Here is a 14,121-nt window from a genome sequence, read left to right as displayed (position 1 = left end):
AGCAGAAATGATTTCCTCAAAATTTCACATGAAGCACTGCAGATGCTGATGCTTTGAACATGGAATTTATTATGAAAGCAAGGAAGGTGGTTTTACAGGAAGCAAAAATGTTCAGAGCTTAGCCAAAGCTGACAGATGAAGATAATTTTTTGTTTCTTCCCTGCTGGTATAGCAGACAAAACATATATCTTAGTTCTACTCTGGGATTCAATTCAAGAAAGATCGTGAGTTAGTTCTATTATTCTCCATGTAAGCATGATGCAGAATCCATAGTGGAAAAACCGTTGAATTTGCTCTTCTTCTGAGAGTTTCAAGTAGAAATCATTGTCTAAAGCTCCCCTCGATAAGGGGCCTTGCAGCCTGAAACACACAGAGTAAGACACAGCAGTTACCCTGGAGGCAAGTGGGAAAGAAATCTACAATCTAGGATCTAAGAAAGCATTTTACTTCAGTGTCTTTCAGTTTATATCAGACAATAAATCCAGACATAGTATTTTGGGAATTTACAACATCATCGCAGTGGTTAACCTATTTCCAGGTTTCAAAATCCTACCTCAGAGCAGGCTGGACTAGCAATTAAAAATATTGCTTTTACCATCCATGCCATAAGCAATACTTCCTTGATACCCAGTGGGTAAACCAGTTTGTTAAAAATCTCAGAATAAAGTAGAATATACAATCAATATGGACAGACACATTCATGCCAGTATTTACAAAGTATTTCTGAAAAAAAGTCCCAAAGGATGACATGGCTAGAAGAGGAGAAAAATCTGATAGCAAGGGTGAATATAGTTTCTGCAATCTCATAACATGAATAGTTAATAGTCCTCGCAAAACCTGCCTCACATCAAGGTATTCCTGGTTGCTAATAAGTGTGCAACATGAGTTAATGGAATTGAAGAGAGGGGCGAGGTGTATATAACTTTTAAAAGAGCACATCAATGAATGGGAAAATATGACTCAGGAGTTAGATTGGGGGTATTCAGGCAAGCTTTGAGTGAATGAAGGGTATTATATACTGTGCTTAAAACTCTAGTGTCTCATACTTGCACTGTGTATATAGAGATCGCTCTTTAAAGTAGATGTCAGAGGGAAACGTCCCTGGTGACAGAAAGAACCACTGAAGTCATCCATGTCCAGGGGCCAGACCACAGCACCTCCTAAATTGTTGTCCTTGAGCCACTGAGCCTGTTGAAACAGAAGACATTTAGTCACTTGATTTCCTGGGAATCAGACTGCTATCTCAGCACATTCAATGTTCTAAGCTTACCTTCAACTTGAAGCTCCTCACATTGTCATAACCAACCCACTCATTACCCAGATAGGCATAGGGTACTTCCTGGGTGGCATCAAAGATCTCAGTGGCTCCTTCATTCAGAAATGTACAAATCTTTAAATAAACAGATTCAAATCTTGTAAATATTAATTCCAAGAAGGTAAAAACATTCAAGTTATTTATCATTTCTCCATTCTCGTATGGAGTTTTCTCTATTTTCTAAAAATGCTTTAATTGTCTTAGAGTTAAAAGATATTTCCCTGAGTTTCCTGGTCCTACAGGCCACAACTAGACATTTCCCCAGACTAGGGATGTAAACTAATTTGAGGTGCATCACTAGTCCTCTTTAGAACATTATTACTTTCTGAAACATTGTCCTGATTAATAGCTAAGATAGTAGTATTCAAACGGATGATTCTTATATCCCAGGTTCCTAAAATTTGATATTCTAAGTATTAATTATGAGGGTTCTCAGTAATCTTCTTAGCTTATACTGCCATAGTGTGATTCCATCTATGTATACACACTTCTGTACATTGAATTTGAGGTCAAGTATATCAAACTAGGCAAGGACACAATGGAATATTAATGCTTGAATTATTTTTAAAATGATCCCATGTTGCCCTCATACTTGTTCTGTATTTTTAGAATCAACCCCAGCAGTAAATAGACATACTATAGTCATATTTATGAATATTATTTTTTGGTATGTTGTACCAACTTGTATATTCTAAATTACCTCTCATTATTAATTACATGAATGTATACTATAAAATATGTAAGCACTTGTCATATTGTATCTGCTTAGGAAGAGTACATACTGTCTACACTAAACATACACTTCAGGTGATTCCAATTCTCAAACATAGATATGGGTCTGTAAATCACTAAGCACACTAAAACCAATATACTGACCTCAAAGTAAGCCAGGAGTCCTTGTTCATTTGTGTACTTTCCTGGTGGTCCAGCACTAACAGTAGGGGCACCTATTCCATTCTTAGAAGGGTCACTCAGGATAAAGGTATGCCCATATGCTGGAAATCCCATAATGAGCTTCTCAGAAGCTCCTCCATGGTCCTTCCAGTAGGTAATAATTGAATCCTGTAGTGACAGAAAGTAAAATTTTTGCTAGAACCTCTGGAAACCTGTGTTTATATAGGTTAGTTCTCCCTTCTTGTATCTCAAATTGTGTGAATTTATAGGTAAAAAATAAAATCTGTTTTCCAAAATGGATTACTTAGTTATAATTTTTCAGATAAAATAAATGGCATAGGCTCATGCATTAATTTCTCAATTCCATTTGAATCTGTTAATGTCTTACCACATTTAGATCAGCACTCTTTCCAATGTCATATGGAGATTTATAGAGGGGACTATTTTCCCCAGTGTAGCCATCCTTGGAATCATGGAGATCATATGTCATGACCTGAATATAGTCAAGAGACCTGGAGTAAAGGAAAGTTCTTAGAATCAATGTTTCTGTTAATTTTCTTCAAGTTCATCCTTGTATTCTTCCCTAATATACATTCTAATATATGCATCATTTTTCTTCCCATGGACTCCTGTGTAGTTCTCTGATTTCATTTTTCTACTGCTATGTGGGCTGAAAGACAGGTTTGTGTAAAGTTATCATCTGCCAGTCCAAAGAACAAAAATCAAGCAAAGGTATAAATAGACCATCATTGAAATAAAACAGTTAGGAAGTAGATTGTTAATAAACTTAAGCATGGAGCTTGGGGGAGACTAGGGAAAAAATCATGACTTGGAAATAAATAAAGGATATAGAAAAGATAATCTAGTGAATATACTAACTTGTAATCTAAAAATATATAATATTCACAGTTGAATAGATGTAATATGAATCAGTAATACTGCTACTGCAAAGAGACATGAGCTATTAAATGAAAACATCAGTGTCAGGCATGTTATACTTCTAATACATTATTTTTGTACGGTCATCATAGACACCAAAAATAATCCAGCATATTGTAAAAGCTCTAGGATGTTCACCATAACTTGATGCTAAAACCATACTGATGAACAATGCACATTAACTTTAGACATAGCAAAATCAAACCACCAAGCAAATAGTACAGATAGGGAGACCTTTGGCTCCATTCCTGTATGTAGCACAGGATAGCATTGTCTGGCATCAATAGGAGTAAAGGTCTTTAGTCCTATGAAGGCTAAATTCCCCAGCATAGGGGAATGCCAGGGCAGTGAGGAGGGTATAGGTTGGTTTGAGGGGAAGCTCCCTTATAGAAACAGTTGGCAAGGGGTTGTGATGGGGGTTCCTGGAGGGAAAACTGGGAAAGGGGATAGCATTTGAAATGTAAATACATGTAGTATCTAATAAAAATGAGAAAACATTTTGTCATAGCAGCTTGTGTTATATGCACAATACTTGCATGATATTATGTCTCACAAAATTCTAGCACTTTGGGCATGAGTTCTAGACCCAAGCCCACCATATTATAAAGAAGGTATTACTTAATGGCTGCAAAATGAATCAGTTTCAAGCTGTCTTAGGAATGAGGCCTTTGGTAGGTGCCTGTATTCTCATGGATGAGCCATGAGCCAGGTGTATATTGGATTTAGAACTTGTGTAAGGGAAGATTAACTTCATTAAAAACTGAAAGCATTTACCCTAGAACTCCCTGTTACTAAACTACCAATCAAAGAAACCACATGGTGGGACTCAGGGCTCTAGCTGCATATGTAGCAGAGAATAGCCTAGTCAGTCATCAGTGGGAGGAGAGGCCGTTGGTCCTGTGAAGGTTCTATGCCCCAGTATAGGGGAATGCCTGGCTCACAGAATGGGAGTGGGTGTGTTGGGCTATAGGGGCATGGGAAGGGGTTAGGAAATTTTCAAGGGAAAACTAGGAAATGGGATAACATTTGAAAATGTAAATAAAGAAAATATCTAATAAGTAGAAAACATCTGAAAGCCAAAAACCTATAATTCAGAAGAATATACTTACAGCTATTAGGATGATTTACAGAGGAAGCTATTAGTGAATGTATATGATCAAAATGCATTATATTAATGTATGAAATGATTCTATAGATAAACACATTATATAAGACAAATAAATATAAAGTTAGAATTCTTTCTTAGGACCATTTTCATTCCTATGTAGTCAAAGCATACACATAACAGTGCCTTGAAGCAACCAATAAATAAGTGACCTCTGCTTAAACCTGCACAGGAGTCCTGAAGATGGATTCTCACTTACTGAGACAGTTCAGGGATATTGTAACCAGACTTGATTAAGTCTATGATTCCTGCTCCTGTGGAAGTGAGTAGCAGCCTTGGAATGTCTTTCTCCACGGATTCTTCCTCAAAAGCTTTACGCATTTCCTACAAAAAGTACAATGTACTCACATGTTGTTTCATAGTTTTATGATAACTATGAGTCATGTAAATTTTTTCAATGGACGTTTACAATTTATTTTTACTTTATTGTGTAAATACCTCAATAAATCATTGAAATTGATCATATTAATTTATGGCAACCTCATTTGTATAGAAATTTAAAAAACTTCTGGCTTATAAGGATTGAACTATGCATGCAAACAACAAAATTAGTTGTGAAACTTACTAGCTATGTGATCCTGGAAAGTTACTCAAACACTCTCTGTATATTAATGGTTTTTTTGGTAACATGAAGATCATGACACATGACTCACTCCCCAGAGGGCATATTATGATGTACTATTGTTCTTGAACAGCATGGAAAGTAATGTCTCACATGTTTGTTGAACAAAGGACTCATAAGTTAGGACACACACAGTGCTGAGATTCTACAATTCTGTATTTTTTGGTTTAGTAAAATTCATAGTTCTTGAAATGGAGAGATTTAAACCTTTTAGGACCAAAGTATTTTTCCAATAGACTGACCTGCACCAGAACACTGAAGAGGTGTTTGTCCTTAGGAGGGCTTCCTCGAGACCCAGGGTACTGCCAGTCAAGGTTGAGGCCATCAAACTTATATTGACGGAGGAATCTGATAACTGACTTAATGAATGTCTGACGGGTCTGAGGAGTAGAGACCATGGAACTGAACCTTATGCATATTGAAAGAAGTTAGCGTTAGACTTCTATGACATGGATACCTTGGGCACAAAACAGTTCACAGTTGATTTTTGACTCTTTGTCCTTCACCTAGGTGCCCTGTTTCTCTCCCATCCTCCCTTTATATTTACATCACCTATCTAAATAATACCCTTTATTTTCCTAGCATCATATTAACTACTAATAACTTTCCCCGGCATTTGAAATTTATGTTCATCCTAACCCATATTTGTCTTCAAACATTCCAAGTTCATATCTAATACACAAAAATCTCTTTCTAATAAGGGGCCATAGTTTTATTTCTTGAAAAGTTAGTCTAGAGCAAAATATAACATCTGTCTGTGCTGGAGAACATGAAATACTGTAAGTGAATGACTGTTCATTTATTAGTAAAAAAAAATATTCTCATAGCATGCATCCCGAAATATTAGGACAAATGTGAAATTTTGAAGGACATACATGTACATGGGAAGAACGTTTACTGTTTATTTGAGGCCCTATTAAAATTATTTACATATTAACCTACATACTCAATTCATTTCCTTCAATTTCCTTGCAAAATGTGAAATAATCAACATGTGATTTTACATCTCTAGCTCCCCTACAAAGTCTAGTAGTCCATGTTTATAGAACTTACGGGGCAGGTCCAAACTTCCATCCTCCAATGGCCAGGAGAGTTTTTAGCTCAGTGTTCCTCAAAAAGGACAGAAAAAGCAAAATATCAAAACACTTGGCATCCTTTATATAAAATATTTGTGCTTTTTATAAATTACTCATACTAGTCATTTTTCTGACATAACATTATAGAAGTTTTTCAATATTGAGTAATACTTAATAGTTCTTCATTATCATACTTTAAGCTCAGGCTACTTAAATAATAGTAAATTTCAGACGTGATTACCAAGTAGTGTAGTGACTACTTGTCAGTTCAAGTAACTTAGAACCATAATTAACTCACATTCTCCCTAGTAACAAAAGTGACAAGTATATGGATCTTTATTATTTCTCAATCCTCATCAGTAAATACAAACCATTCCTTTTGGAAGTATACATCTTCACTTAAATACTTTGTTTGACACATCAAATTCCATAATAATTGATTAGCAACTTTGAGAAGACATTAAACTTTTAGGGTCCTTGCCTTTCCTCAGAGATTCATTTTCTATGATCTGTGGTAGGAATAGGAATTGCTTTCAGGCATCTACTTATAGTTTTAGTGAAAAGCATGCCAGGGATACTATTGGGTATAAGACCTTGTATTGAACTCATTTGCAGTTGGAAATTATACCTTAGATTTTTCCTAAAGTTAATGTTACTACCTAAAGAAGATATCATCTGAGTCTTGTAGACCGTTGGTATGACTAAACTCCCTAACCTGTCAATTGATGGAAATAAATTTTCAGTTTATTGTTAAATATAACAAAACTTTTACAGATATCAAACATTTCTGATTCTTGGGAGAAGAGATATTTACCTTCTAATATCCCACACTTCTAGATTCCTGAATTAATTCATAAAGATTGCAGTTTTGTTGTTTCTCAAAAAACAAACAAATGACAAAAAAAGATGAACCACAACACTGATGTATCCAAAACTAAGATATCTTTTACAAAGTCAGAGAAGGTAATAAAAACAATCACGTACATCTTTGCTATTAATCATGTGGCTTTCTACTTTTAAGTGACAAAATTCCCACAGCAGAAGGTTCCTAGGAAAATAGTGTTCACACAAGTAATTCTTACAGGAAGTTGTGACCCAGGCTCATACAACATAAAAATATTACCTGAATGTGAAGTGGGTTGTAAACATAAGATATGAAGGTTCTAAATAATTGAAAGAACATGGAGAAATCCCCATGTGGTTGATTTGGACCATGAATATTTTTATTATGTATCAGAAATTTACAAGCTACTATTGAAAGATTAAAATAGCTTTGTTGTTTTTCTTTCTCACAAATAAAATTAGGGAAAGAAATAAAGTCAATAGAGAAAGGAGGTTTAGACTAGAGAGAGTTTCAAAATGTAATATGATCATGAATTAATATGATCATGCATAAATCAGTAATTGAGTTTCAAAATGGAATATGATCATGAATTAATATGATCATGCATAAATCAGTAATTGAGTATCGAGAATATAAACCATTTTATAGAAAAGGAAAATCCTTGGAACAATGTCCTCAAAGAAAGACTTCTGTTTAACAGTTGAATTTAGCAAACTTAACACTATGATTAAAAGAAAATTTAAATTTCATCTGCATTGGCCTATCTTTTCATGTCTTTCTAGGTAGCTATAACAGTGGAAGATAAAAGCAAATCAATATCATCATGTATATGGATGAAGTAAAAAATTGTACAGTCCTGGTGTAAATATAACTAAGTACAGTTACACTAAAAGCATCCTGAAAATCTTTTAGAATGGTATAATTGCCACATGATCTAAAAACTCACTCTTCAGTTTATCTCCAAAATACACATACCCAGGGTTTTCAAGAGGAGGCAGTGTGTCAAGAGCAACTGTAGCTTGATTCACAAATACAACTTAAGTCAGAGTAATCATCAAGACTTAGGTGAAAGGACAATGTGCTGTGTTTCCTATATATCCAGAAGTATTACTCAAACATTAAAAGTATTAAAATTGGTGTTGTTTCTGTGGAAATGTATTTTTGAAGCTTGTAGTCAAGGTATTAAAATAAATAGGTGTAAGACAGACCAATAGAATATGGTCTGAATCACAAATGGTATCTATAATATTTGAACACATAGAATGTGAAAATAAAATGATGATTCTAACTGAGAGATAGGAACATAGTGTTGGTTAAACAACAGAATGAAGCAGGAAGAATATTTCAAGAACTATGTATAGGAAGAACCCTACATATAAAATATGGGGTCATATAACATGTGGTTATGAGACATTCAGAGGTATATGCAGAATCAAGGACATGAGTGATAGAATAAATAAAAAGATGAAGGTATAGCCTGTCTCAATTTAAAACTCAAGAATACACTAATGGAATCATCATTTATTTTGTTGATTCTGACATACATTTTAGGAAGAACTGAGATATAGCAACTATTAGAAAGCTGATATCAACCAGATATTTCTGTCCTTACCTGTCTTTCAGACCATTTAATGCTTCATAGTCACGCAAGTCTTGCTCACTTTTGTAAGTGATCTCATTATTCTGCATCCCAGCAAAAGCATAGATCAGGTGAGTACACAGGCAGGGGTCAATATTACCAGGTTTGAAACTCCCTTCTGTTGGCCTGTCCTTCACCCAACTGGTATAGTAGCACATCAGCTGGTAGGAAGATCCTGTGGAAAGTTATCAGTTGATGTCCTGATGTAGATGCCTTATTTTTGGCTAACAATTTTGCCTTTATGACCTTATTTGTTTAGCATCAGACATTTTCTTGTAAGGAAGAGATGAGTGTTGAAAATATTTCTGCAAATGAGTATCTCTTACTAACCAGTCAATGACTCGGTTGCTTACAATTGTAACAAATACATAGTCAAAACTCAGATACATTTTTGTGCCTCGTGAAAAAAAAAACCCAAAGAAATGTACAATATCTGTAAAATCCAAAAGTTGTCAATTTCAAAACTCCCAACTCATCTCATTAGTAATGACAGCAGAGAAAACTGATGCTATCCTACTACCCAAGAGGAAAATCTACTACATTTCCACCAACCAATTATCTCTTGATATTTGAGTCTATATATCAAATATAAAGTAATTATGATTATCAGAAAACCACATTAAAAATAATGAATCAGGATTAAAGATTCATGTTGAAGAAAGATTTGATCAAAAACTCACCCAGCTGTACATTCAGAAGAATTGCCAGACCTAGAAAGAGAGAAAGATAGGGAGACAACATTTCTTTCCCTGGATCAATTGATATAACCATAACAATTGGAATAACATAAAAGTTGTAATCCTTGTAGACCATCTTAGCATCTGTAGCTCATTTCCTCTTGCAAGAGAATTTATTTTGGCAAAAACAAAAAAAATACTGTTTCAACAATGTGGGGACCTTAAAGTTATCATGGCCTTCAACCTTTGCTACACTCTCTAGTCCACACTATCAATATTTCATGTTCCTCCCTCAATGTCCTAATTGTTATTCAACATTAAGTGTACTAGAACTACAAGAATTTCTGATTGAAATTATTTATAACTATACCTGCTTAATGTTCATACATGTATGAAACTTAGTTCTAAGATCTGTAATGAATCAAACCTTCTCCAGCTGATGCCATATCTAAAGCACATAAGAGTATCTCCAGGAAACTTTTGGATGTTTGAAAACATTGAACACCCACAGTTGCCAGAGAAAACATAATGACTGACTCCAGTTATCAGTTTGGACTATCAGTGCACAGCTTAGGATGGGAATCATTCCTGTTGATGGCATTTTTGTTTTCTTGTACTGTGTATGTGTGTGTGTGTGTGTGTGTGTGTGTGTGTGTGTGTATGTGTGTGTGTGTGTTTTGAATCATGGTGTCTCATTAGTTACCCAAATCTGGCTTTCTATTGGAAAAACTTATGAGACACGGTGAGTTTTAGGTTTGAATCATCATCATGAATTAAAGCTCCTCTTATCTGATTCTTCTAAACATTGAGAATTAAGTCATTTGAATAACTTTCTGAAACTGTACAACATTACTGAATCACATGAACAGAGTATAGTGAGTTTTCAGCAACTTTATTAAAACAGTGACTAACTATCACACTTGGAATAACTGTGTGTTTGTATAGGACAGATCTATGTCATCAAATAAAAAGGATAAAAAAGGACAAATGTGAAATGATGCTGAATAGAGAAGAGGCAAGAAAAATAGACACTTCTCTCTCAGAATCTACTGATTCCCTTCTCTTAAAATAGGTTCCAGGACAGCAATTAGGATAAAGTCACAGAATTGCATTTTCAGTAAGGAGGCACAGGAAGAGGTGTAAGTTAATGAATGGCTGCACAAAAGACAAACAGTAAAGAATACTTGAATGTATATAAGATATTAGTGCTAAGCCTGTGGCATCAATGTAGGCATGAGTGTTCTCTCACAAGATGGACTTATGACAGCTAAAAAAATATCCTGAGTAAAGTGACACAATTTCAAATGATAGATGAAGAATTTGAAAGCAAAATGTTGTGGAGTTAAAACTATTTCTTTCAGCAAGACAAAGGCTCTCTCTCTGATTTTCAACTTACCTGTGACAACAATGAGCTTGGCTATGATGTCTACAGGACAGCTATAGAATTCTTCATTCAGTGGGCTTTTTGCATCACTTCAGACCCTGATTATTACGTTTTCTAGGTAATACCATATTTTATGGTAGAAAGTTTTTACCATAATATGTGTGTGGACAATTATTAAACCAATAGTTTCCTACTGTTGACTTATCTACTTTAATATCTGACCAACAATTTTATAGTTCCATATAACTAAAAGTGCCCTGTCTCCTACTCCTAAGATGGGTGAAAACTATCACCCTAGGAAACAATTCATTTTAAATTATTTCGACAGTTCCCAGAAATGCATATTCTTTTCAGATACAGGAAGTCATTTTTATTGTTCATGCTTCTTAGCTATTAATATTCTTATTCAAAAGTAATAAAATGATTCAGTTGCAAATTTAGGCACTGTTAAACAATTTACTGTCTTCTTTCAGTCACAGGTATGTCCCAAGGCCAGTGTTTGTCTTTATCTTTTTAATGTCCACTTTGATTGATTGATTGATTGATTTACTATTTTTATTTGATATTTTCTTCATTTACATTTTAAATGTTGTCTTCTTTCCTTGTTTCCCCTCTGAATATCCCCTATGCTTTCCCAACTCACCCTGCTCCCAAACTTACACACTCCCATTCCAAATCCTGGCATTCCCCTACACTGGGGCATAATACCTTCACAGGACCAAAGGCCTCTCCTCCCATTGATGATCGACTAGGTAGGTCATCATCATCTAGATATACAGCTAGAGCCACATGTCCCACCATGTGTTTTCTTTGATTGGTGATTTAGTTTCAAGGAGCTCTGGAGGTACAGGTTAGATCATTTGATGTTACTCCTATTGGGAATCAGACCTATTTAGCTCCTTGGGTATTTTCTTTAGCTCCTTCATTAGGGACCTTGTGCTCCGTACAATGGATGATTCTGCCAACTCTTGTACTGTAGAAAAATTTCTAGGTACGGTTATTAGACATTTCTTTCTCTAAGGATAAATGGGCCTATGCATGTTCCATTTCCAGCTCAGAAGTTTCCTCTAGTGTTCTGTATGTATGCTGATAGGAAAAAAGTAGAAACCATTCCCAGACACTAATATGTAAGATGCTTTTGGTAAAATATTTCCATTCCTTCAATATTGATCAGATATTATTAGGACTCTGTGTTCATTCCAGTTTACTCTTCCAAATTCTATATGAAACTAGTATATCATATTAAATTTAAAGTTAATCAAAAATGTGTATTTACTAATTCAAGATAGCACACATAGTCCATTGTAAGATTTAATCCCACTCCCAATAATATTAAATCTTAAAATACAATAACATATCCATTCTTTACCATTTATTGATATCATCTTCCACTTAATTCCTGTAGAATTTCCAGAGAATATTATTTATATTTTCTGTATGGTATTGACATGGGATTATACACTCTACTAAGGAGGTGAAAATTTGTATTTTTCATTGTACATGAGCACCTTACCATATAGAGAAAATATCTTGTTTCTGAATGGATATGGTTCTTTTTGATAATAAATTTGATGACCTATATATTAGGTAAAAAAGAGGAGGTAGGGATTCTGGGAGGCATGAAATATTCTAGGTCAGTACCAGGTATTAGATTATTTGCTGGGAAGATGGGACAATGAGATACGTACATGATATCTCCACATAGGTAACAAGAAATGTGGCAGGATGTAGGTTAGAATAAACAGTATATTCTATGTTATAGCAATAAGACAAGAGCCAAGCTATCTGGACAAGAGATTTATAAATACATTTTGAATCTGACTCTTATTTTTGGGAGTATGGAACTGGCAGGATGAACCAGTACAAAACTTTTACAGTACTAGCTTTCTCATGAGTCTTAAAAGTTATACCTGTTTAATAATTTTATAAGTTAACTGTATGTATACATTCTAGGATAAGTAATATTTTATGGTTTTATTACCATTTATAAGACTATACTAAATTTAGGAGATATTTTGATAAGAATTATTTACTTGAAATTTACAGCAACAAATTATAAAAGCATCTATTATGTGCTGGGTTGGCATAATAATTTCATGCTGCTCTTTTGTAACTTATCTCTTTTTCTGATGAAAGAAAGAACTAGTAAAATACCACAGAGATGAGCTATGGCCTATTGACTTAAAGTTCTAGACTATTGATCATTATATATGGAATCTAAGGAAAAATCCTACTGGGCCATCCTACTGATTATTGATCATTACATCCCCTATAAACTTTACAGTATATGAGGTATGGACCTTGAAGACATAATGCCAGTCAAACTCCTCCACAGTGATCAGTAAAATCTGGCAATGTCCTCATGTTCCACTTTCTATGTCCTAATTGTTATAAAATTTGAAACCTGTTACTTCTGCAAGTGATATGGAATGAGATTATTCACAAGGTCCTCTAATTAGTGAGCATACATATAGTAGCCTCAGTCTCCAGAGTAGTAATCAACCAAGCCTTCCATAAGTCAAGACAGCATATAAAGTATGCTATTCAATATCATTTGAATTTGGCCATTGTTTACATCAATCTGTCAAGAAACCATGCCACATAAATAGAATGTTTTGTCCAAGATGCTATTTATAGCAACAAAGTAACAGTTTATTTTTGAAGAGGGTTTCTCTTTGTGTTGATTTGCTTTTTAAATCAGGTGTCTTATCATGTATATTTCTATTGGTGAGTGTTCAGTGCAAAGATTTTGGATTTGAATCAGTATGTAATCTACTGATTACACCTCTCAGATTCTACTCCGGCCTCTCTCTGAAAAAGTAACTGAAATAAACACAATAGGAAATTCAACAGGTGGCACAGCAAGGAGAGCAGGGTAAGGAATGAGTAGGAAAGGAAGAGCAAAACAAGCCCTGAATGAAGGTAAGCCATTATTGTTATGGCTGTGCTACCACTGAAAGCAGAAGAATTCTCTCAGCTCATGAATTTATGAGAGCTAGAGAAACCCTGAAAATGGAAAGAAAATGAGCAATTACAAAGAATAGAAAAGCATAGAGCTGTAGTGTACAAATTGCTTCCTTGTCAGATCCTGTAAGGGAAAAACCATGCAAGAGTGAAGTTCTGCATCAGATTATCAACTCACCTGCGACAAGAATGAGCTTGGCCATTGTGTCTTCAGGATTGCTTCTGGAGAGCTTTTGCTAGCTTTTTATACACTCTGAGACCAAGATTTTCATAATGTTTTGAAAATGGAAAATTTGGAGCAGGAAGTGTTTGTGAATAATCTTTTAATTAATAGCTTCACATTGCTGAATAAGCTCCATTAATATATAACCAGCACCTTTTATCACCGGTTCAGTCAAGATAGCTATGTTTATAAGAAGTGGACATTTCTTTACATTATGTATCAATCATCCACTAAGACCATATTGGCAGTTCCCAGGGACTCAGCATATCTTTGGATATTGGAATTAATGCTTATTGTATTTATTTCATAGCTAAGCAAATCTTATTCAGATAGAAAATTAAACAAGTTGATTCTATGGAAGACATTTTGCTGACCTCAT

At 34.7% G+C, this 14,121-nt stretch overlaps 1 protein-coding gene across 1 annotated transcript; it reads right to left on the bottom strand.

Moving 5' to 3' along the window:
• Positions 1-328: 328 nt before the first annotated feature.
• LOC110288972 (chitinase-like protein 4) lies at positions 329-13,722 on the bottom strand. Its single transcript, XM_085835256.1, has 11 exons — positions 13,698-13,722; positions 9,175-9,204; positions 8,468-8,669; positions 5,989-6,045; positions 5,178-5,343; positions 4,513-4,637; positions 2,598-2,721; positions 2,192-2,377; positions 1,271-1,390; positions 1,047-1,188; positions 329-360 (listed from the first exon to the last, which is right to left on the bottom strand). Exons 1-11 carry the CDS (start codon positions 13,720-13,722, stop codon positions 329-331), a joined length of 1,209 nt encoding a protein of 402 aa, XP_085691382.1.
• Positions 13,723-14,121: the final 399 nt, after the last annotated feature.

Source organism: Mus caroli, unplaced genomic scaffold, assembly GCF_978045245.1.
Source record: "Mus caroli unplaced genomic scaffold, Mus_caroli_1 scaffold_3, whole genome shotgun sequence".
Taxonomy (NCBI): Eukaryota; Metazoa; Chordata; class Mammalia; order Rodentia; family Muridae; genus Mus; species Mus caroli.
This window is presented reverse-complemented; position numbering and strand designations above follow the sequence as displayed.

Bases quoted from the DNA above. Each gene is read 5' to 3' on its own strand.
- LOC110288972 (XM_085835256.1), bottom strand. From the start codon at position 13,722: ATGGCCAAGCTCATTCTTGTCGCAG. The intron at 9,205-13,697 runs GTGAGTTGATAA...CTCTCTTTCTAG, and splicing joins CAAGCTCATTCTTGTCGCAG to GTCTGGCAATTCTTCTGAAT. The intron at 361-1,046 runs GTATGAGACACT...TGTGTGTTTCAG, and splicing joins TCTCTATATACACAGTGCAA to GCTGCAAGGCCCCTTATCGA.